At 51.2% G+C, this 25,147-nt stretch overlaps 1 protein-coding gene across 1 annotated transcript in view; it reads left to right on the top strand.

The window, feature by feature from the left end:
- Fgd5 (FYVE, RhoGEF and PH domain containing 5) overlaps window positions 1–25,147 on the top strand; it is a 98,869-nt gene that overhangs the window by 69,544 nt on the left and 4,178 nt on the right. The window contains 15 exon segments of the mRNA XM_028854940.2: window positions 1,946–2,106; window positions 2,326–2,488; window positions 3,051–3,138; window positions 5,291–5,341; window positions 5,893–5,951; window positions 14,304–14,375; window positions 15,337–15,387; window positions 15,389–15,406; window positions 17,532–17,615; window positions 18,770–18,849; window positions 20,552–20,651; window positions 20,921–21,058; window positions 21,484–21,613; window positions 22,527–22,660; window positions 24,234–24,362. Of these exon segments, the coding sequence (XP_028710773.1) occupies window positions 1,946–2,106; window positions 2,326–2,488; window positions 3,051–3,138; window positions 5,291–5,341; window positions 5,893–5,951; window positions 14,304–14,375; window positions 15,337–15,387; window positions 15,389–15,406; window positions 17,532–17,615; window positions 18,770–18,849; window positions 20,552–20,651; window positions 20,921–21,058; window positions 21,484–21,613; window positions 22,527–22,660; window positions 24,234–24,362 (1,458 nt within the window).

The following is a 25,147-nucleotide window of genomic DNA, read 5'->3' on the forward strand; positions in this document are numbered from 1 at the left end:
TCCTTCCCTCTTTGCTCTCCAGCTGTCCTCACCTTGTCCTGCCTCTCTTTGACCCCGCTATGTGGTGCGTTTGGGTGTGAGCCTCACAGTGACAGGATCCCGATCTTGGCTTCCCCAGCCTCATTCTCCTTTCCTGTTCAATAGCGGCTGTGTGGTTCCCCAAAGGGAATGAAGCTCCTCCCACACTAGGGTGCCTCTGGGCTCCAGAAAAACAGCAGACAGCAAACCATGTGTGGTCCCATACTCTAAACACAGACCATCTTAAGTGTCATAACTGTGGGTTCTCCCAGCCTGCAGGGGATACCTTCCAAGCCTCCAGTGGATGCCTGAAACCCTACAGGGCATCCATCCATCCTATACATACTGCTTGTTCCTGTGCTTGTTCCCCACGATGTCATAGTTAGCATCAGCTGCTAACTTGACACACCTGGGAAGACGGAACCTCAGCTGAGGAATTACCTCCTACAGATTGGCCTATAGGCCAGTCTGTGTGGCATTGTCTTGATTAATGGATTGATAGGGGAGGACCCAGCCCATTGTGGGAAGTGCCACCCCTGGGCAGGTGGTCGGGGTATATAAGAAAGCAGTCTGAGAAAGCCATGAGGAGCAGGCCAGTAAGCAGCATTCCTCCATAGCCTCTGCTTCAGTTCCTGCCTCCAGGTTCCTGCCCTAACTTTCCTGGATGATGGACTGTGAGCTTAAGTTGAAAGAAACCCTGTTCCTCCCAAGTTGCTTTTGGTCATGGTTTTATCACAGTAACAGAAAGGAGACTTGAACAGGTGACAAAGCCCGGTCCTCCAATCGTACTTGGCAAAGGTAGCAGCAGCTGATACTAAAATAATGAGAAAAGTTATGAGTTTCCTCTGACCCCTCTTTCTTCTGGGGCTGTGAGCTAAGGGAAGAAAACGAGAGAGGTGGTGGTCAGGCTCCTTCTTCCCTCGGACTAACTGGACAAGAGGGGAAGTCAGAGCACTGCACACGGGGGACGTACACAGACTCCTCCTCGGCCTCCGTGAGTTTCCACTTTGGTACTCTTAAACTTTGGGGTCACAGACACCTGCTGTAGCTTTTCCTTTTAGTGTGTATGTGTGTAGGGGGCGGGGCATGTAGCCTAGACTGGCCTCAAACTCTGTATAGCCGAGGATAACTTTGAACTTCTGATCAAGGTTCTTGATTTTTATTTTTACCGTGTCTTTTATTTTTAATATTATACATGTGTGTGTGTGTGCATGAGTGTGTATGTATTTATATACACTCATGTCACTGTACACATATGGAGGTCAGATTACAATTTATGGGAGTCAGTTTTCTTCTTCCAGTCTGTGGGTCTCAGGGATTGAACTCGTCATACTTGACAGCAAGTGTTTTAACTCACTAAGCCATCTCTTTGGCCCTGTTGTGGCTTTGTGGCTTTTTGTTTGTTTTTTTTTGGGGGGGTTTGGTTTTTCGAGACAGGGTTTCTCTGTGTAGCTTTGCACCTTTCCTGGATCTCACACTGTAGACCAGGCTGGCCTCGAACTCACAGAGATCCACCTGGCTCTGCCTCCTGAGCACTGGAATTAAAGGCGAGCGCCACCACCACCCGGCCCTGCTGTGGCTTTTTAAAGCTGTTTTTGAAAACAGTGCCGCACTTGAGCGTCTTCAAAGTTGGAGAACTAGAAAGCAAGGACTATGCGTTTCCTTAGCGAAGGAATCACCAACTGATTCCCTGTCTTGTAGACAAAGAGCGCTGGCCAAGTCACCACAGCATGACACTGCTCTGTGTGAACAATAGCGAAGACAGCCCTGTAGCAAGTGGGTACAAGCTGGCCTTCCTGATCCACAGGTGACAGTGTGGAGCCAATGACATTGGCCTCAGCTCTTGCAGCTGCCTCTGTTCAGGTCAGGGCTCTGGAGCCTCAAGGGCCCTCCCCGCCCGGTGCGTAACAGGCCTCTGGGGTTGCAGGATTTCCATGGAGCCGTCCTGAGGGCCTTGGAGGACATAGAGCAAGAGGGCAGAGAGCCACTGGCCCAAGAGGAGCTGCGGCAGGGCCTGCGGGAGCTCCCAGCTATCTGCGACCTTCACCAGGGCATCCTGGAGAACCTGGAGCAGAGGCTGGGGGATTGGTGAGCAGCCTGGGGTCCCATACCCCACTTATGCCACCTGGGGTGGGGGGGAGGCAGACAAAAACCTCCACAAATACAAAATGCTGTCTCCGGGTGAAAAACAGGGAGCCCGGCGAGAGGTGGTAAGTTGTGTACCCCAAGCCAAGCGGCCTCCAGAACCCTTCCTCTCAGCCTTTGTTAGTCCCAAGGCTGACTTTTCGCTCTCTGTCCTCTCTCTAGCGGTGGGGAGGGCCAACAGCAGGTGGCCGACATCTTCCTGGCCCGCGAGCAGGAATTTGAACACCATGCCGCACACATCCTGCAGTTCGACAGGTACCTGGGGCTGCTCGCTGAGGCTTGCCTGCTCTCACCCCGGCTGGCCACCACCGTCCGGGAATTTGAGGTGGGTACCCCAGGTCTTTAGAGACCCTGCTTTAAGGATGTTGTGGGGCCCAGGCAGGGGGACATGGAAAGACGTTAAGAGAGGAAAATGAGACACCCAAAAGGACCGAACTGGGCAGCAGATCGGGAGACCCAGTCGGGGGTTAGAAGGGCCACCCCACAAGAGGGGAACCCAGGACAGAGTGACCCCTGTTGGGCAATGGGTGGCTAGGACGTGGGAAGAAACTTAGAGCTAATTCTGTCGTTTCTATCAACCACACTGAGGCCCAGCCAGAGGGCAACCAAGGAAATGGCCAGCATTGGTCACAAACTGGAAGCCTAGCTCCTGGGTGGGCAAAGGGGAGCTTATCTCTGTTACTAATGTTGGGAACAGAATAGGGCCTCAGAGGAGTGAGTTACCGCGCATGACCTTGAACCCAGAGGGATGACCCAAGAGGGCTTCTGGGCAGAAGACAGCCTGGGTCTGACAACGTGGGTGATTGCACCTGGTGGGGAAGCGGAAGGAAGTGTGTCTGTGGGTGGTGGGGTCTCTGATGGCATCTCTCCTCCCTTCTCAAAAGCAGAAGAGCTCACAAGGGGGCGGCCAGAGCATGAAGCATCGTATGCTGCGTGTCGTCCAGCGCCTCTTCCAGTACCAAGTGTTGCTCACTGGTGAGCCATTAGGGTCCCGGTGGACTGAGGTGGGGTAACGTGGGAATAAGGACTTCACTTCGTGCATATAAGCAGGCACAGCTCCAGATCCTCAGGACCCCACAGATTCGCATACACTGCCACCACCCCCCCCCTCCGGCCACCTTGGAGACCTTGCTTCAGTGGCTCCTCCTGTCCCCAAACACAGAAACCTAGTGACACTCTCACTGTGTATTTTCTAATTCAGCTGACGTCTTGCAAAAGCTGCCTTCTTAGGCCCCCTCATGGTGAGAAGAGTGGACATTTTCCACCTCAGGCTTGCCGACATCCTGTGGCTTTGCTGCATGCTACTTCTTGTCCTTCCCAACTCTGCAACATGCTGTCTAGTCTCCCTCCCACCTCCTGCGTTTTGGCCACTCTGGCTGCCTCTTCTCTTTGGCTTGCCAACGGGTAACTGTCTTTACCACTGTTCTATTGCTGTGAAGAGACACCATGACCAAGACAACTCTTATAAGAAAAAGCGTATAATTGGGGACTTGCTTATAGTTTCAGAAGTTAATCCATTACCATCATGGTAGGGAGCATGGGGCGAGCATGGCAGGTGTGGTGATAAAGTAGCTGAGAACTAGATACTAATCCACAGGTAGGCAGGCAGACAGACAGACAGATAGAAAGACAGAGAGATACTTGCCTTGGTGTGGAGTTTTGAACCCTCAAAGCCCACCTTCAACAACAGACTTCCTCCAACAAAAGGCCACACCTACCCCAGCAAGAACACACCTCCTAATCTTTCTCATTCTTCTCACATAATGCTACTCTCCGGTAACCGGGCATCAAACATACGAGCCTATGGGGGTATTCTTACTCAAATCACCAGGGGACCTCACAGGCCCCAGGACTAGGCCCTCTCTCTTCGCTTCCCTCTGCCTTGCAGACACCCTGCCTCTGTGCTGAGCTCCACACTCACAGGCCACACTCAGGCCCCATCCTGTTTCTGAGGCTCCCGTGAGTGTCTTTCTGACTCCCCTTGCAGAATAGGGCACGTGCAGTTTGAGGGGTCACAGGGAAATTTTGCTGGCGTTGAGGACTAAAGAATCTACTCCTTCAGTTCAAGAAGTAGCCGCTGTGCCGTGCCTGAGTACCAGCCCTGTGCCGAATGCTGCCAGTGGCAGCAAAGGACAGTCAAAATGAAAAGAGAGACGACTGTGACAAGCCATGGGCTTAGCATATGCCAGGCCCTGGGTCCGTCCCTAGTGCCAATGATTTTATATCCAAGTATGCAAATTCATATTAAAATATATGAATACATAACATCCATGTTGAGAATGCTACCGAAAAAGCAAGTAGGTTACAGGACTAGGAAGTACGGCTAAGGTGTTATATGTGGCAGAGAAGACCTCTCCAAGGAGGTGACATAAAACAAAGGTGTGAGCAAAGAAAGAACATGAGCTATATGAAGCTCTAGAAGAGGTTACAAGTAGAGGGGCCCTAGGGTAGGAACATGCTCAAGGGGTAGCAAGACTGCCTGTATGGCCAGACTTCAAGGAGCAAGGCAGAAGAAGGTGGGTAGCAGGGGTAGGGCCATATCAAGAGGTAATGTCCCCCATCCTGGAATATAGACCCAGAGCTGGCCCAGCTGGGTGTATTCTGCATATGACACTTCTGGGGGATCTACCAGATTCAAGTCTCTAGAGATGACCTCCACCATCCTTAGTTGTGGGAGCCTGAGGGCTCTGTCCAGAAGAGGAAGAGGAAGTCACTGAGTTGGGGGATCTAAGAAGGATGCTTTCAGATGTTCACGGCTCCCTTAACCACACCGTGCTCCCTCTTAGGCCCTGCCAGGGTGGACCGGCTGTAATACAGGGCTGTGTGGCTTGTCGTTGCTCGTAACCTTGCAACAGACAGCGAGTACTTTCTTGTGTCTGTGTCCCAGAGGTGTGCCGTACCAGGTACATAGCAGATCATGAATAGATAGGGGTTGAATGAGGGAGTGACTGGTAGTGGTGGCCAGGACACCAAAAGGGTCCTCGTCTCGGGGTGGACTGATGTGGTGAGAATATGGACACTCCATTCTTGTGGATCTCTTCCCTCTCTAGAGAGGGGAGGTCAACCGTGGAAGACAGGAGGCCGCCTTACTGGTAGAACTGACTATTGTCTCTCCCTCTCCCTCCAGACTATTTAAACAACCTGTGCCCAGACTCAGCCGAGTATGACAACACTCAGAGTAAGTCTGGAGAGACCCCGGAGGAAGCTACACCCCCTGATTTGTCTCTATCCACCAACCCTCAAGTCTACACCAGTGTCCCGTGTAGACATGGAACAGGCCCAGCTGGGTGTATTCTGCATATGACATCTCTGGGTTGTCTGCCAGACTCCTCAAGTCTCTAGAGATGACCTCCACTGTCCTTAGCTGTGGGAGCCTGAGGGATCTGTCCAGCAGAGGAAGAGAAGGTCGTGGAGCTGGGGGATCTAAGAAGGATGCTTTAAGATGTTCACGGCTCCCGTAGCCACACCATGTTCCCTCCTGGGCTGGTGCCTCAGCCCCTACCAGGGTGGACCCACTGTAATATAGTCAGCAGCCAGGGAAACTGAGGAAGTCATGGAGGAGCTGGGGTTAGGCTCATGACCTGATGCTGTAGCGGGAAAAACTGGTGCCACTCCACCCTGGTGACCCGCCACAGGTGAGACAGAGAAGGCACACAGCCAAAGAAGAGGTAAGGGCTGTGGAAGCTGGACTAGACCTCATAACGCTGCCATCTGTCCTTTGTCCCCCAGGTGCTCTGACTCTCATCTCTAAAGTGACAGACCGTGCCAATGAAAGCATGGAGCAAGGGGTAAGTCCAGCCATGGCTTCTTCTCTGGGGTAGATACTCCAGGACCTGCTTCATCCTGCTCATCTGCCTTGTGCTACCCCACTGTCCATCTCCTGGGGCTCTGCAAAGAGCCTTGGGTTCTGGCCTGACATTTGCTGTATGGCCTGTGTGTTCCTCTTTGGGCCTCTGATTCCATTTGAACTGTGAGGGGTTATCGACTTGCACAGTCTTGATAGACAGTGCCACTTCCCACGGTCTCAGTAACTGATGTGCTCCACTCCTAGGAACACCTCATATCTCCAAAGTCAGAATCACTGGTCTTCTGGGTGCCTGAGCTCTGGGTATACATCTTCTTGTGATGGCATGTATCCTGTTTGTTGGACACTGGTTGGGTGTTTTCTGGTTTCTGCTGAGGATGTCAGTCTCTCTTCCACATCCCAGCTCTACCTGAGTAGTTTTTATGGTCATCTGTATCCACATATTCACCAGGCTGTTACCACACTAGAGCTGTGTGTTGAAAATGAGCCAGAGGCTGAGTCTTAGCCTAATGAGAAAATTCAGCAATCCATTAGTCATGTCTTTCACTGGCATAGAAGGGGATGATAGTGGTGTGTGTGCCAAGGCAGTGCTCAGCAGCTCTGCTATAGCAGATGCACAGAGAACCCACACAGAATAGGAAATGGCATCTGGGGACATTACCTAAAAGTCAGGCCTTGAGCTCTTCAGAACAGTGACCATGGATGCAAATAACCATAGCTAATGGTTAGCGAGAGAGGAGGGACTAAGGGTTCAGAGGACGGAGTGTCCTGAAGTGTTCAGAGGATGGGTTGGAGGAGGTAGCATCACTTCTGATAATAGGGCCTGCTGTGGAGGGTCCTTAAGCATGTACATGTTGATGAGAAGACAGGGAAGGAAGGGCCAGGGCAGAGCCTGGGGATGGGGGATCCAGGATGCATCAACTGTGTTTTGTCGCCCCGTGTAGCTGGTAGGTCTGGATCTGGGAACAGAGGCTAGAGCTGGCTAGGGTGGGCAGTAGAGGTGGAAGCTGAAGGCAACAGGCTTGAAAACAAAGGTCAGTGTCTGGGGCTGCTTCCAGGAGGATCCCAACCATCACAGTCGTCTGGTCCTCTTATCTCCCACCGTGAGGATGTCATACCTCACTCTTTGTCACTTGGGCATCCTGTGCATGCAGTGAGGCTTCATCAGTGCAGCTGGAAGATAGAGGTGCTTCGGGGCCAGGACCCCGTCACTGTAGAAGCTGGTGCTGTTCTCCACATGCTGCTTCAGGAAGTCCTGCCTCTAAGGTGACATGAATGTGTCTCCTCCCCTTCCCAGGGAAAGGTGAGGTTCCATACACAGTACCCATAGGAGGGATGGGGCAGCCACACCTGAGTCATGGTGAGGTGGATGCTGTAGTGGGAGGCACAGGCAAGCCACTTCAGGTGAGACCCCCATGCTTTCAGGTCTGACCAGGGGCTCTGCTTGTGACACAGTTGGAGAACCCAGAGCTGAGCTCAGAGGCTGTGTTCCTCAGGCTAGGGTGAAGCTCTGCCGCCATCAGACCAGGCCTCATCACCTCCTGCTGGGAGGAGCCTTCAGGCTCTGGACCAGCCCTGTCCATACATTTCCATCTAGCACCCAGGGTGGTCTTATTGATATTAGCCTTAAAATGCCTGATGGTACCGCTACCCTGTTTGGAAAGTGTCGGTGCTTGTAAGTCACTTTCAGGGTTTGGGAATACTTACAGACTATGAGGACAGGGAGGCTTCCTGGAGGGGACAGTGTTGGTGCAGAATTGAGGCCTTGGTCACATGGCTGCCCTGTTCACTCTGACATGGATGAGATGGCTGGATTTGAACTCATGAATGCAGCACCTGTTAAGGGTTACCATGCGAGGTTGCTCCCATTGACACTGTGTAGTATCTGAATCAAGCTGCACATGCCTACCTCCTCATGGTGCCTTGTTCTATCCTTGTAGGTGTCTTGAGCACAGGGTACCAGTGTCCCCATAGTCATGACATGATATAGTAGGTCAACAGAGCTGCCTGCCCCTGTCCAGATGTGACTCAGTTCCCAGTGAGCAACACCCTCCCCATTCCCACCCTCTGGTCTCATCTCGGCACTCATCTCCCATGGGACAGCTTTCCCTCCAGTCCCCTCTGGAGAGCTGGAAGTGTTTGTCTCTCTGTGACTGGCTTACTTCACTTAACATAATGATCTCCTATTCCTTTTCTTGTTTAAATGAATGGATCTTGTTCTTTCTCAGGCTGAATCATACTCTCTTGTGTGTATGTAAGCTTCCATTTCTCTGCTGTCGCGAGTGAGTGTGTCTGTCTGTGTGGCAGGCCCATTCTGATTCCTTTAGAGGTATCTAGCAGGGTTGTTGAATCATACTGTAGGTTCAGTAGTTTGAGGAAACTCCAAACTTAATTGCCCTAAGGCTGAATTCACTGGCATCCCCCCAGGGGTCTCTGTTCTCCACACCTTCACCAACACTTGAGTCTTTTTCCTCCTCTTCAACACTGCTCTCTCCTCTGAGGGAGGTGGTGCCTCATGGGTCTGGTTTGTATTTCCCAATACTGAGTGGGTGACGTGGAGCCCTTTTGCATACACCTGTCGGCCATCTGTATGTTGTCTTTGCAGAAGTCCACTCATAGCCTTAGCCAGGTGTGGTTGCTGCTGCTGCTGCTGTTGTGTTTTGTTCGGAGACAGAGCTCTGCCTGCCTCTGCCTCCCATGGGCTTGGATTAAAGGAATGTGCCCCTTCTCCCAGCCCTTAGCCCATCTTTAAACTGTGCGGCTGTGACGAAGCCCATCTCCAGGATGTCCCCATCTTTCCAACTGAAACTCTGTCCCCTTGAATACCACCCCTCATCCAACCCCTGGAGCCCACCATACTGCTTTCTGAGCATAATTTATTCTTAGAACAATTTTTTTAAATTACAAAAAATTTTAAGAAGCTAATATGAAGAGTTCCCATGGGTTCTGTTTCCTGGTTGTTAATGTCTTCTATTAATGCAGAGCCCTGTTTGTGTTAAGAGCTTGTTGGAAATGGCATCATTACCCATAGATCTCACAGGCCCCATGTCCTGCTCCAGAATCCACCATGTTGGTCATTACATCTTTGAAGGCTCCCCTTGGATCCAGTTTCTCAGATGTTCCCTGACTTTGATGACTGTGGAGGTCTTGAGGGAGCATGGTCAGGTATACTGCAGGGCACCCACTGTTGGAATCTGAGGTTTTCCGATTTGTGGGTGCAGGGGAAGGAAATCACAAAAGGGGGATTCCATCTTGTCATGGTATGATTGTGACCCTGGTCCCCTGACTGAGATCATGTGTCCCCACTTTTTCCTCAGTCTCTGAAAGAAAGCCACTGTGCACAGCCCACACTGAAGTGTTACAGAGAGACTCCTTCCTTCTTCCTTTAAGCTGATGGCCTCCTAAATGTTCTAGAATCTTATTTGTAGATGTGTGTCTTCCCTCACAGTGATGGGTACAGCCCCACCTCATACATAAAACAGACTAATCATTTATGTCAGTACCGATTTGTGGACATTTATTTTAACCCACACTGATTTATTTACTTCTCAAAATAGAGAAGAGCCGAATTAAAACAATTTTTAAACCCGCAATGTTAAGAATGGAAGAATTCCTATTGCAAGAATTGTTCTAGGGTGCTCTTTCAGCTGACCCGTGCTTCTCCCTTTGAGTGTGTGGTGGTTTGTTGGTGGTGCATTCATTCTTCTCTACAAAAATAGTAGACTGTCTCTCCAAGTTTCCCTGGCTGAGAGAGAGCTCAGGGGTAGAGCACTCACCTAGACACTGAGCTACTGTGCCCTCATTTCTGTTAGGTGCTTCTGATTGACAGAGTGAAGAAAAAGACATGTGTCTACTGACCTGGGTGTAGACACATGGGTGGATATTCCCATACCTAATCAGCCTGTCTACTCGAATCACTACCACCTGAATGGTTCTAACCCCTCACCTTGCTTATCAAAATCCTTCACTCCACGAGAGAGAACCCACCATCTGTCTCCTATGTAGTTAATTGAGCAGTTTACATTCACTTTTTTTGTTTGTTTGTTTGTTTTTCGAGACAGGGTTTCTCTGTGTAGCTTTGCACCTTTCCTGGATCTCGCTCTGTAGACCAGGCTGCCCTCGAACTCACAAAGACCCGCTTGCCTCTGCCTCCTGAGTGCTGGGATTAAAGGCGTGCACCACCACTGACCGGCCTACCTTCACTTTTGAAAAATATTTTTCCTGGGTATTAAAAGCTGATTTGGTTAATTTTTTTCTCTCTTGGTCACTTGAAGATGGCACACCATTGTCTTCTGACTCACGCAGTCTGCTAAGAATGTTGTTATGATGTTTATATTTGCCCTTTGTGTTGTGCGTCCTTCCATTTTGAATTCCCGTGGTATCTTCTGTTAGCTGGGCACAGTAGCTCATGCATATAATACCAGAAGTCAAGAGGCTGAGACAGGAGGATGGCTGCAAGTTCAAGGCCAGCCTGAGCTATATGGCAAGAGTAGGTCTCAAAATGAATAAATAAACAAATAAACAGTTGTTTGGTTTGGGAAATTTGACGGACATAAGGGGAATAGGGTGTGCTGGGCCCATCAGTCTGAGCTTCTTGCTTGGATCTGAGTTTTGTTAGTCATTCATTTATTTCAGAAAAGTCTTCTGGATGCTCTATTCTCAACCCCCCCCCCCAATTAACTCACACACACACACACACTCACACACACACACACTCACTCATACTCACACTTTCCTTTCCCTCTTTTTTTGTGTATGTATTCATGTTCACAAATGTGTACATGCATGTGGAAGTCAATACTGGTTTCTTCCTCAGCTACTCTCCACCTTCTTTTTTTCTTTTTTAGTTAGTTCTTTGAGGATCTCACACAATGTATTTTGATCATATTCAACCCCTCCCCCCAGAGCCAGCACCCCTTCCTCACTCTAATTTGTGCCCCCCCCAATTAGGTCCAATCATTGCTGCCCATACATAAACTCTCGAGTGTGTAGCTTTCCACTGGAACATGGTAGACATACAGGGGATCATATCCTTCAAGAAAACTGACTCTCCCTCCACCAGCAGCTGTCAGTTGCCAGTAGCCCCTCAGTTAGGAGCTGGACTTCATGCCCACCTTCCTTCTCCCCATGCTGGCTTGGGTTTTTGCAAGTGCATGCTGTCACAGCTGCTGTGAGTTCATCTGCGCGGCTGTCCTGCTGAGTCTGGAAGACACAGTGTTCTTGTAGTCAGCCACGGCCTCTGGCTCTTATAGTCTTCTTGCCTCTTCTTCCACATCGACCCCTGAGCCTTACAAGGCTCAGGTGTGATATAGTCATCCCACTTAGAGTTGGGTATTCTGCAGTCTCTCATTCTCTCCACTTTAACCAATTGTGGGTGTCTGTTGCTAAAAGCAGCTTCTTTGGTGAAGGTTGAGAGATGCGCTAATCATCTATGGGGATCACAATAAGTCATTAGGCATCAGTTTAATATGATGTCCCTTTAGCAGAATGACAGTGGTGGGTTCTCTGCTAGGGCCTGTGACCCCACTGACCCTGGAACTCACTGATTCAGCTACACTGGCTGGCCGGTGTCCACTTCCCTAGTGATGGGATTATAGGTGCCACACCCAGGCTTTTACATGGGTATGGGGGGATTGAACTCAGATCATCACACTTGCGTTCATGGCAAGCCCTTGAAGTGCTCAGCCACCTGCCCACCCCTCTTCTTTCCCTCTGTGTTCTGGTGATCTGTCTTCATGCCCTCTGGCTCCTCCTTTCCCCAGCTCTGTTCTGTTCACAGCTAAGCCTGTGGAGAGTCTTCGTTTCTGGTGCTGCGGGTGTGTGTTTCGTTTTTAATTTCCCCGAACTCCTCTGTGCAGTCAGCAGCCCTCCTGAAGCTCTCCATCTGCCCGTGCATGTCAGCTGCCTTTGCGCCAGGCCCGAAGCAGAGAAGTTGCATTGGTTCTTGGCTCCGAGCTCTGATGCCTGTCACCCGGAGTGTGTTGACTGCTTTCTCTCTGAAAAAAATAAGTTGGGGTTGTCTCCCCAGTTTTGTATTTTTTTTTAACTTTCTAATTGTTATCTTATTCTACGTAATGGGTGTTCTGCCAGCAAAATGTGTAAGTCTGTGTACCACATGGGTACCTGGAGCCTGTGGAGGCCAGAAGAGGGCATTGGATCTCCTGGAGCTAGAGTTACAGGTGGTTGTGAGCTGATATGTGGGTGCTGGGAATCGAACCCAGGTCCTCTGGAAGAGCAGCCAGTGTCCTTTGCTGAGCCATCTTTCCACCCATCCCCCAACCCAACTTTGGTTTTGGATGTGTGTTCTCATTATTTAAAAAAAAATAGCATATCTTTTATTTGTTATTTGATAACTTCATACACATAAAAAATGTATTTTGATTACATCTACCCCAAACTCCCTTCTAATCCTCCCAAGCATCCCCAGTATATATCTCCCTTAGTGTCCTTTTTTTTAATTATTGTAACTCACCGAATCCAACTAGTTCTTCCTGCTGCAATGTTGACTGATCTTGTTGGCTTGATACTAGGCAGGTGACCAATAGCTGTTATAAATGCAGTGGCCATGTCATGTCTAGAAGATGGCATTTCACAGCGCTCCTCTCCATCGTCCTGTCCTTATATTCTTTCTGTCCCCCGTTCCATAGTATTCTCTGAGCCTTAGGAGTTAGGGGTTTGTGTAGATGTTCAACTTATGGCTGAACACTTAATCATCATCTCTACTCAGCACTTTTGACAGTTAGGAGTCTGACCACTGCAGAGACAAGCTTCTCTGATCAAGACCGAGGGCAGCACTCATCTATATGTATAAACATAAATTTTTAGATATAAACATAAATTTTTAGAATGCACTTTGACAACATGTCCGTTTATCCTTCTTGAGCCTATCACCTCCCTAGCCGTGGGCTTTTGACTAAGGTGACGGTGACAGACGTGACTTCCTTCCTGTGCAAATCCAACCCCAGAGTGGCTGGTTGCTCCCATGACCTTCATGCCACCACTGCACCAGTGGGTACGTCTTGCCTGGAAGGTCAGTTTGTAGCACGCAGCGTTTGTAAATGAGTAATGCCTTGGATAGCTTTTCTCCCCCAGCAGCCTGCACAGCCCTCTGAAAGCCAGCCATCTGGAAGGAAGTTTCCATGTCAGTTCCAGCTTGGTTTCTTGATGCCCTGCAACCATAGTGGTCTTGTGACTTTTGGTTGAATACCAGCACTATGAATATAAGCCGCGTGGAGGCTGTGCAGAACAGCATGTGCATCTTGTTTTGGTTGTGCTATGTGTGGTGGGATGTGGGGAGAGTGGCCAGCTGATTCAGGCCAGTCGTAGGTTATGATGGGTCTGGGTACTAGTCTGACCTCCATTCTTGTCGGTCTTTATCTCCCTCCAGGTCTCATGCGTCTACAGGGCTCTAAGTTGCCTCTCACATTCAGCTCCATTCCTGGTTTCCAGACATCTCTGCAGGCAGGAAGGCCCTCTCCCCATGTGTGCCTTCTCTGAGGGAGGGCATGTCTGGTTGCCTAGTGCTCTGTGGCAGCCCCATTCTACCTTGAGCCTGAGGCTGGGCTTGGACAGGTCTTTTCCCATCCTCTGGGGTAGTCAGCTTCAGTGTGGTATTAGGGCACAGCAAGGATCCCTCTTCTCAGAGCATGTGGTCTTTGCCTAACGGGCTGGTGGTCTTCTGGCCCCCCAGTGCTGAAACCTTATATGCGGCCTGCTCACTGGCATCTCACAGGACTCTGTCCCCTGTGTGCCCTCAGTTCTGACAGACACCTGGGTCCTATCCGCAGTGTCCATAGCTTTATTACCCTGAAATGTGCTACCAGCCCACACTTGACCTTCACACACTCAAGAACATTTCAACTGCCTTGCTCTTTAAAAAACAAACAAACAAACAAACACAAAAAAACCTCTTTACATTTATCGTGTTCATACATTTGAAGGTCAGAGATCACAGCTTGTGGAGTCAGTTCTCTTTCTCCACCAAGTGGGTCCTGGGGAATTGAACTCAGCTCATCAGGCTTGGCAACAAGTGCCTTCACCCACTGAGCCCTCTCTTGCGGGCCCTACATTCTTCTTACTTCCATCTGCCAGCCTCCTCTTCCTCCTGATGTGGCCAAAGGTGCGGCAGCAGTCCCTTCCTCTTTCATTTCTGGGAAATCCCAGGCTGAGAACCCCATGCTGCCTGCCATTTGTAGGAGCTTGGATTTGGGCTGGGCTTTTCTGAGCTCTGGTTTTTTTTTACCCCCCCTCAAGTGGAGGCAATGTCCCCTTGCAGAGGATACGCAGCGCCTGGTGGGGGAGTGGAGGGGTGACCATCTCCTGTCCCTGCCCACAGGAAAACCTGCAGAAGCTGGTCCACATCGAGTACAGTGTGCGGGGCCAAGGGGACCTCCTCCAGCCAGGAAGGGTGAGTGCTGCCTGGGCAAGGACAAGGCCCAGCTTGACTCTGATAAGCCCATTGTTCAGCTGGGCTGGCCCCAGACGGCTCTGGCTGCAGGTGCTGTTTAGGAGGGGTGGGGCACACGGGGCACCACCCTAGAGCTTGTCTGCACCCCTCCTTACGTGATGCCCTCTCAGGGCAGTTAAAGAAACAGTGCCGGTTAGTTCTGCTCACCATAGCTGCCCTGGGTAACTCTCCAGTGAGGAAAAAAATGTACCAAGTGTTTTTAGTTCCAAGTCTCCAGGAAAGCAGAGATCAGAGCAGCTCTCAAAGGCAAGCCCAAGAAAGCATCATAAAAATAGCATTCTTGACAAAACAGGGCTGGGTGATACTTGCGAGTGCAGCACATGCTTAGTATATGCAAGGTCCTGGGTTCTATGCCCAGAAAGGGAGGGGTGGGAGAGAGATTGATTGGTTTACTTTTTAGCCTCCAGATGGAAAACATACAACTCAGCTCAGAAAATAGCCAGACGTGTGATCGTTGCCAGTTGGAATGAGGGATCAAGCCACATAGGCAGGATGGTGCTAGTCTAGGATGCTGTGAACTCTCATATGCAGTTCAGACCGAGATCCTGTGCCCCGCAATCCTTACTAAGTCTGTGTTTGTATCCTTCAGAAAGATGGAGCTGGAGTTACTCTTCATAGGTCCAGACGTTCAGCAAACCTTCAAAGGCCATGTTCTGAATGCACCCTTTGTGATGCCGTTTAGGGAGAGATACATAGTTGGGACTCATACTTGGTGGCCAGAGCAGTGTTGAGCCTGGTGCTGCATGAGAACACTCTAGAAGGTCGGGCTGCCTGGCTTGAGTTCCTGAGCCCAGAGTCTCCAGAAGCCGTTCCTGGGTACTCTGGCCGCTGTGGTGACTGCTTCCTACCCAGAGCCTCCCCAGGCTTTCCTGACTTCTGAGGTTGGCTTCTCTCCCTGCAGGAGTTCCTGAAGGAGGGAACGCTGATGAGAGTGAGAGGAAAGAGCCGACATCCCTCGGCACCTGTTCCTGGTAAGCACCGGCTATCAGCCAGGCCCCACTGTTGACTTTCTAGGGCCAACAGAGGAGCTAGGACAGCCCTCAGGACGTATAACTGAACCTTGAAACCAAAGAAAAGAAAACAACAACAACAACAACCCCATTGCTTATGTGTTATTTGAACAGTTGGTGCTGCTGCTGAGGCAAATGGCCCACAACCTACCTTAGACAGCTCAAACCAGGGCTTCCTTACCGTACTGTAACCAGCCACTCAGGTGCTCTCCATGGTGTGTGAGACAGCGAGGGGTGAGGGAACCAACTTGTCTAGGTCCCCCAGCAGGTTGGTGGCCAAGGCCCGGAGGGTACCCAGATTGTGGCTCTGGTCCACCACTCTGTGCAGGACACACAGCCACACTTTGAATATTAGGGAGTATCCAAGACCTTTAGGGGTAGTGATGGCAACCTCAGGCTCTCATGCTACAAGTAGCTCTTTGCCCTAATCTAGGACCCCAAAACACTGCACCTTCGGTTTTGGCTGTCCCTAGAACAAGTATCTGAGACAGTCAGGCTTTAAAGAGGAAAGGCAGGATCTAACTCCCACTCCTGGAGGTACCAGCCTTTGCTGCGGTGGCCCCAAAGCCACAACCAGGCAGAGCCATCGCTCGCCTCATGGCTAGGAAGCAAGACAGGAAGGGGAAGGGGCTGGGTTCCCACAGTCTCCTCAAGGTCATGCCCCAGTGACCTAACTTCCTCTTACTAGGCCCCACCCCTAAAGGTTCCATTCCTCCCAAACAGTGCCATCCTGTGGACCACGCCTTCAACACAGAGGCCATTAGGGGACCCCCAAGAGCCAAACTGTAGGCCTGCTGTTTGCTAGGTATCTCTGTTTCCTCACTCCTGTGCCACTCACGGCTGTTCTTGTGACTGTCCGCGAGGCTACCTTCTGCTGCCTCCCCACACTGCCAGAGTCTTACGTAGCATGACGGTGGTGCGGCTTAGAGTTCTATGCTTCTAGTATCCGCCAAACAACACCTCAGTGCTGGGACGTGAACACAAAGATCACGTACAGCCTTGCTCTCGGCCTTCACATGTGATGGGAGGGAAACACATGGACTGACAGCCAAGAATCATGAGATGAAGTGGAGGGTCTCGGAAACAGATGAGACTCAGTGGCAGACAGGCAGGCCATGGAAGCCATGGCAGCTGTACTCAAGGACGCACCAAGGTGATGCACCAAGGGCCTTGTACGTTTCCTGAACGGGCTGCCTGAATTAAACCCCGAAGCAAGGGAGGCCGTGGGTTCCTGGGATTAAACTGAGCCATCTCACTGGCCCCCACTTCATCTCTTTTCTTTTCTTTCTTTCTTTTCTTTTTTTTTTAAAGGCATAGTCTCACTATGTAGCCCTGGCTGGTTTGGAACTTGCCATAAAGACCAGGCAGGCTTCCAGTTCACAGAGGTTCACCTGCCTCTGTCTCCTGAGTGCTGCTGTTAAAGACACGGGACACTTCACCAGCCCCACTTCCTTTCTTAACTATTTTGTTTATAGAGTTGTATGCGCCCGTCTTAAGTTACATGTTGAGGTTTGTTGACTAGTATATACCATTGTATAATTACCACTCGGATCAGGATTGAGAACATTTGCAACACTTCCAGAAAGCTCTGCTAATACTGGCAATCGGTCTTCCCCACTCTCGGGTGACTCAGGTACCCACTGGCCTGCTTGCTGTCACTTTGGGTTGGACCTTCACGTAAAGGCAGTGGGCATGTGCTCACATGGTTCCCCCTACCCCCAGCATGTCTGTGATTTGGCCGCGTGGCTAGAGTGTGGCAGCCTACTCTACCTTTGGGTTGCTGTGTGATAGTCCACAGCCTGACTGATTATCCATCACCTGTCAAAGACATTTGGTTTGTTCCTCCTAAAGGGCTGTTATCCATAAAGCTGCTCTAACACTTGGTACCAGAGCATTGGCAAATGTGCCAAGTCCTCTTGAGTGTCCCCATAAGAGCAGAACTGTGGTGATGGGTTCACAGTATGGCTTGGCTCCTTGGCTGAGGACTACCAGGGGCCTTCACCCCAGAGCCCAGGGACCTGCTGTGTTTAGAGCTTGCTGCAGTCTTCAGGGCTAGGACTGGTGTGACTGGGTGCCTTCTCTGCAGATGAACGACACGCTCCTCTACACACACCCCCAGAAGGATGGGAAGTACCGTCTGAAGAGCTCACTGCCAGTGGCCAGCATGAAGGTAGATCTCTAAAGCCAGGTACCCTGGGGGTAGGGCCAGCAGTGGTGGGAAGGTCATCACAAGGGAGATGCTAGAGAGACGGAGCCAGTCTTGCTCCCCTCCACTGAGGACCAAGGCCCCAAGATACAGTATTCAGTGGGGATTGCAGCAGGTTTAAGCACAGGGTTGCCCGATACAACTAGAGACCAATGATATACTCTCAGGCTGGATGGTGCATGGAGAGGGAGGGTCACCCCACCAGGAGAACAATAAATGCAGAAAGTACCTGGCGGGAGCAAACCAATAGGTTTGGATCATATTGTTGAATGTGGTAAGATATACACGCCACATTGTAAGGGCAGAGCTCAGTGGCATGAACCGGTGCTGAGCCCACCCAACTCTAGAACCTTCCTGTCTTTCCAAACAGAAACTGTATCCATTAAACACTGATTTCCATCCCTGCTCCCAGCCCTGGTACCCACTGTTTGTTCTATTGCTATGGGTCTGACTGAGTGAGTGACCTCATTTAGGTAGAATCCAATAGCGTTTGTCTTCTTGGAGCCGGCCAGCTTCACTTAGCATTGTGGTCAAGATTTCCATGTGGTGCCTTGGTCAGGTTCTTCTTCCTTTTCAAGGCACACACATCTGCTTCCTCACACATTCAAGCTCCCTGTGTCTCTCTATCTCTCTCTGTGTATATCTCTTTCTGTTTCTCTGTGTATCTCTTTCTATCTCTGTGTCTGTCTCTCTCTCTATCTCTCTGTGTCTCTGTCTCTGTGTGTGTCTGTGTGTGCGTGTGTGTGTGTGTGTGTGTGTGTGTGTGTGTGTGTGTGTGTACACCGGATGCGTTCTCCATCCATCACTGGACACCTCTCAGCTGTTGTATATGTAATGTGTGGACTAGCATGGTTTATCTTGGTCTCAAACATGAGGATGTGTGGACACGTTGGGGAATTCTTGAGACAGAGACCGTTTTGGAAAGTTAATTTTGATGCCATCTGAGGATGGAGTCTGAGAAGGAGATGCTAAGGAGGGACAACAGAGTGGCAGGTAATGGAAGCCTCCCTGCCAGTCAGAACCCTGCCCACCCGCTACCAGTGGACAAAGCTGACTGTGGTAACCCCCTGCCACCCCCCAACACACCCTGAAGTAGATGCTGGTGGTTTTCCTGGCAGGTCAGCCGCCCCGTGATGGACAAAGTGCCCTATGCTCTGAAGGTCGAGACTCCCGAGTCCTGCCTGACACTGTCTGCAAGGTATGGGGAGTGAGAGCAACAGGGCAGAGTGTTAAGGGTGGGGATGTTCAGGGGAGCAGAGGCAGGGGATGGTGTCACTTTTATCCTGGTATTCTTTTGGAAAGGGCTCTTTCTCTCCCAGTTTTCAGTGTTCCTTGAGTGCTATGTGGTTACAGATCTCTGTAGAATATAATTTAAAGAAAATGCCTAGCTCTGAGGCAGGGAAAGAGGCACAAGGGTCACAAGTTCGAAGCCTGCCTGAGTAATATAGCAAGACCTTTCTCGAAACACAAAGGACTCAGTGTGGTGATAATTCCAGCACTCAAGGCTGAGGAGGGAAGAGACTGACCCTGTCTCAAAAAGCCAAAAGCAGGGGCAGCAGAGACAGGTTAGTAGGTAAAGTGATTGCCACACAAACGTGAGGACCTGAGTTTGATTGCCAGAGCCCGTGTGAACAGCCAGGTGTGGTGGTGCATGTTGGTAATCCCTGCACAGGGCGGGCAGGGATGAGAGCGTCTCACAGGCAGGCCAGTGTGTTAGAAACAAGCTTCAGGTTTAGTGAGAGACCCTATCTGAACGTGCTGCTCCTCTGGGGGACCTGGGTTCAGTCCCCAGAATCCCTATGGCAGCTCACAACCATCTATAACTCCAGTTACAATGCACTCTTCTGGTCACCGTGGGTACTGCATATGAACGCTTCATCTGGATACATGCAGGCAAAACACACATAAAAATAAAACACACAAAACCAAACATAAATGCTGCTTCCTGTGCCCAGAGGACTGTATGCCCCGTGAAAGTATCTCATCAAAAAATGTTATGGATGACTGACTCAATATGAGATTCTCAGGTGACTCAGATGTGTCGTGCGTTCAGTGGGCTGTGTTGTCAGCCTTGGCACTTTCCTCTCAACAGGGCAAGAGGAAGGTGATGCATGAACGCCCATCCCTGTCCATTCCGTCTTTGGGGGAGGGTCTCAGTATGTCGGAGGATGCTGTAATTCAAACACCATGAGCTAGCTGTTGGATAAACAAAATCTGCTTCTCCCAGTCTAGGAGTTGGGAAATGCAAGGCCAAGGTGCCGGTCAATTTGGGGTCTGGTGAGAGCCCCTGTAGGATAGGAGGGACAAAGGAGGTCCCACAAGAGGGAGGGGAGACTTCCTGGAAGAGGTGCTTCCCGGAGTGGCTCCATGCCCTCTTGTCTCTGCTTGATGCAATCAGAGCTTCAGGGCTCAGGGTAGAGTTTCTGTGTGCCCAGCCCTGGCAGGGTGATGCCAGACCACGCTGACTGTTTCCTCCTGACTGGGGCGCCGCTGTCTGTCTGGCTTGTGACCTGGAGTACCAGCTACCGTGGATAGGTGTGCTTTCCTGATATCCCAGACCCCATACACTGGAGGAGGGTTACATGTCCCCTTTAAGCAGTGCGGCCCTGGCAGTCTACCATACCCATTGCCCTCTGAACAGCAGGCGTAAGTGGTCCCTTCTCCCTGCCTGGGCTTTTCCTGACTGTGGGAAGCTCCTGTACAGGGTGAGAGCGCCACCTAGTGGGCACTGAAAATTTCCACCCAGCTTCCTCCTGGGAGGTACTCAGCTCTCTGGGTAGAGAAGGGTTGGGACATTGAGCAAGACTCAAGCCCAGAGGCTGCTTAGCAAGGACTCACAGCCAGAGAGAGGGTGCCAGTCAGAGCCATGGCACTGTGACTCACCTAGCCTGTGCCTACAGCTCCTGCGCTGAGAGAGACGAGTGGTACTACTGTCTGAACAGAGCCCTCCCGGAGGACTACAAGACCCAGGCTCTGGCTGCCTTCCACCACAGTGTGGAGGTGAGTGAGGGCCACCCCAGGGTTCCTTGGGTGGGTCCCGCTGAAGGCTACTTACGGCCGGACGACTGGTGCATCCTGTCCCAGGGACCTTGGCAACGCCCCTCATCCTATCCCCTGTACCATGGTCCAATCAGAGCACGGCACCACAGTTCAACCCAGGACCGAGGCATGCAGGAGACTTTACTCGGAGTTAGGGAGAAAGGGGGGGGGGCCTCACTCCCCAGCTGTCCCCCTGGCTCCCTCCTGACTGTGGTTGCTGGCTGCCACAGATCCGGGAGAGGCTGGGGATCAGCCTCGGGGAGAGGCTCCCCACACTGGTACCTGTCACGCATGCCATGATGTGCATGAACTGCGGATGTGACTTCTCGCTCACTGTGAGGCGCCACCACTGCCACGCCTGTGGCAAGGTGAGTAGTAGACTGGGGGAGGGTATGCTTGGGAAGGGGAGGGCATGTCCCTGCCCGTGGGGCTCGGGGAGCCAGGACAAGACGAGTTCAAGGCTGCCCTGAGAAGTCGAGCTTCCTCCTGTCCATTTCACGGAGCTCCATCGATCATGGCCAGTCCCAGGCCTCCTCTGCCGCCACCACACCATGTTAAGAACCCTGGAGCTCACCTAATGGTGGTTGTTGGAGGAGAGAGTGTCACTTCATGGGTAAGGGCACTTGCTCAGAGACACTCTGCGCCCCAGCCTGGAAAAGCGGGGGTCCACATGGCACAAAGCAACTGGGAACCTGGGACTCCCAGGAGGAGTTGAGGGGTTGGTTAACAGGTTGAGAGCACATGCTGAGAGAGTGACTCACAGCTTACATGTGTGATCCTCACATGGCCTCAGATTGTGTGCCGGAACTGTTCTCGAAACAAGTACCCACTGAAGTGCCTCAAGAACCGGATGGCCAAGGTCTGTGATGGCTGCTTCCGGGAGCTGAAGCTGAGGAATGGGCCTGTCCCAGGCCCCATGAGAGGTAACTCAACAAGGCCCTTGACTTCTTCCAGGCCTGATGGCTTCCCCCCCAAGTTCTCATGACACTTCTATGGTATCTTGAACCTCCTTTCTCTTGAAGAAGGGAGAGAAGGTTCTGCATAAAGGCAGCCCCCGGGGAAACCAAGGCTCAAAACCTGGGCTCCATGAAAACCTAATAGCTGCTGTGTCCCTGTGAAGCCACAGAGACGGCAGGGTTGCCGCAACTGTCCACCATGGATGACCTTTTCGGGGTATTCCATAGACCTGTGTTCTGTGGAACTTAAAAAAAAAACCATTTATTTTTAATTATATATGTTTGTATGTGGATATGTGCACATGAATGCAGGTGCCCAAAGAGGCCAGAAGAAGGCATCTGATCCCCTGGAGCTGGAGTTACAGGCATCTATGATCCACCTGATATGGGTGCTAGGAACCAAACTCAGGTCCACACAAGAGCAGTACGTGCTCTTAACTGCTGAGCCATCTCCCCAGCTTCCTGTGGGACTCCTGGGAGTATTCCATGGGCGTGCTGTCTTTGGAATCTTTTGGCATGTTTATGAGGCCGCTAGGAGGGGCTCATGGGTCAGAGAAGGACAGAGAGCCCCTTAGACGCTGAATTGCCCCTTGAGACTTGGTACTTAAGTGACAAGCTGTGCCCAGAATTTTCAGGACGGAGGGACAGCAGGTGTATCATGGGCCTTCCTGAGGCCACACCAAGGTGTCCAGGGGGAGCACAGTCCTGCTAGTGGATCCAGGAAAGTGGCCCCCATCCCCCAGAGCCTACATACAGCATCAGCAGGAAAGAACATGCCAGCCATCCTGGTCCCATTGGCTCCCACGCCTACCCTCATGAGCCTCGGAGGGCCCTGAGCTAGCATTCCAGAGACCCTTCCCCTGGCTTCTTACCTCCGCAGAGCGTCCGGTCAGCATGAGCTTCCCACTGTCCTCATCCCGCTTCTCCTCGGGCAGCACCTTCTCCTCCGTCTTCCACAGCATTAGCCCCTCCACTTTCAAGAAGCAGAAAAAAGTCCCTTCAGCCTTGGCGGAGGTAAGCCACACATGGGAGACAGTGGCCTGGGAGGGTCTTGTCCTCTGGAGGCAGGCTCCGATTCTCCTGTGCCCAGTCTGGCCAGACTCTTCTAGACAAGGAGAACTCCTTCCAGGAAAGAACCCAATATTGAGATTAGGTGGTGCCATCTCTAAGAATACTCCTGTCTTCAGAAGACCTCTGGGGGTGCTTGAGAGGCATCTTTTTGTTCCTTTTTATCTTTCTTTTTCTTCTGCCTCATAGCACAGAATTAGTGCCCATAGGGTCCTGCTCAGGTCACTGGTGAGTTACAGTCATGGTTGATTGTCCCGTGAAGTCATGGTTAATTGTCCCATGTCAGTATTTGTGAGCCCTGTGTTCCCAGGCGGGGGGGGGGGGGAGCAGATAGCACAGGTCCGAGCCTCCCTGAGACTATGAAATTCTGCAAGAAACCTCAACACTGGCTAAACACAGGTCTATCCTGCAGGTAGGAACCCCAAGCAGTGTGTGCCCATGAGTAGAGCCTTCCCAAGAGGCATGACCAGCTGCATTCAAGTCTCCATTAATATTCATCATCAAGCAAGCAGTGGGTGTGAAAATGTGTTAGGGCAGTGGTTCTCAGCCTTCCTAATGCTCTGACCCTTTAATACAGTTTCTCGTGCTGTGGTGACCCTCAACCATACAATTATTGTGTTGCTACTTCACAACTGTAATTTTGCTGCTGTTATGAATCGTAATATAAATCTCTGATATGCAGAATAACTGATATGCAACCCCTCACCTGCCGCCCGCCGCCCCCCGGAAAGGAGTCACAGCCCACAGGTTGAGAACCGCTATGTTAGGGAGTGAATATTTGTGAATGAATGCTGTTTTAGCCATTAACTTACTCCGTTTGCCAACTAAAGATCTTGGAAATCTGGCTAGGACATAGCTTAGTGGTAAAGAGACTATCCCTAAACTTGGCCATGTTGCTTTCCAGTTCCCTCACTGTAAGTCAGGCACTGTGCCTGTCAGGATGTCTCATGCTTTTTACTGGTAAGGAAATGGCGGCCCGCAGGAGGTCAGTAAATTGCCTGGGGATATCCACAGTTACTGCTGGAGCCTGATGGAAACTCGGGCTTGCAGCCCTCCACGCCAAACTGGCGGTCTCTTCTTCTGTTGCCTTTGCTTTCTGGTGCTGGTGGTGGAACCCAGGGCCTCATACGTGCTCATACAGTGTGCCAGAGTCCCATTCAGTGTTAGCCACTGTCAGAGCCCGTGCTGCAGGATGTCACCTGAACACTGGCAGCAGATGACACAGTGGGGCTGCATCTACTCCACCAGGCAGGAGACTGCCCCTCAATACCTGTTAGGTAATAGGTACAAGATCCCTTCTAAGCTGAAGGTGGACAAATCCTCCACCCTGGGAGGGTGGAGGATTCCGGTGGGGGCAGCCCTCCTTGGAGGTAGCTTTAGACTTTTTACATCCGCGTCTTAGACCCTGAAGTAGCTTCGCTAACCACAGGAGCCCAGAGTTCCGATCAGCTTTCAAACTCCTCCAGGGATGGTTTGCCCCGGCCATTTCATCAGTTTACCTGCTTTGTCTCCCCACTAGGTGGCGGCGTCGGGAGAGGGCTCGGCCATCAGCGGCTACTTGAGCCGCTGTAAGAGTGGCAAGCGGCGCTGGAAGAAACTCTGGCTAGTTATCAAGGGCAAAGTGCTCTACACCTACCTGGCCAGTGAGGTAGCATCCTTTCTGTGGCTCTTCTCTCAGGGAGGCCTGTGTGACGGACGTGTGCGTGTGGCAGTAGGGGTGAGGGTGGAGGCAGAGCCAGCTAGGGTCTCCATGTATCTGCAGGCATGAGTTCTGGATACTGGGCCCTCTTCTGGTGCTAATCAAGTCTTTCTGCTGGCGTGTGGCTGTGAGCACTCACAGAGTACTTAAATGTCACAGGCTCAGCTGCCAGGACAAGGTCACAAGAGAAACCTTGCTTCTGTTCTCCATTTTGGTTACTTGGGACAGCATGCAGCAGCTCCGAGAAAACCGCTCCCTTTGTGCCTGTCCATTGCTTTTACTAAAATAACCGAGGGTTCCAATGAGGTTTCTAAGTAAAAGCACATGACAGGGTTTCTCTGTGTAGCTTTGCCCCTTTTCTGGAACTCACTTGGTAGCCCAGGCTGGCCTCGAACTCACAAAGATCCACCTTCCTCTGCTTCCCGAGTGCTGGGATTAAAGGCGTGCGCCACCACTGCCCGGCCGCACATTGCTACTTTTATAGGACATACTGGCTTTAGTATCTAAAATACAAGCAAGGGCTGGGGCGGCAGCTCGGGTTTTAGAATGCTTGCTCAGCATGTAGGAAGCCTGGGCTTTGGTACCCAGCGCTACATAGCCTAAATGTGACAGTGCAAGCTTACAGTTCTAGCACAGAGGCAGGAGGTACAGAAGTTCAAGGTCATCCTCAGCTTCATAGTGAATTCAAAGTCAGCCTGGACAATATGAGCTCCTGTCTCAAAAATAAAATACAA

Source organism: Peromyscus leucopus, chromosome 3 (assembly GCF_004664715.2).
Source record: "Peromyscus leucopus breed LL Stock chromosome 3, UCI_PerLeu_2.1, whole genome shotgun sequence".
Lineage (NCBI taxonomy): Eukaryota > Metazoa > Chordata > Mammalia > Rodentia > Cricetidae > Peromyscus > Peromyscus leucopus.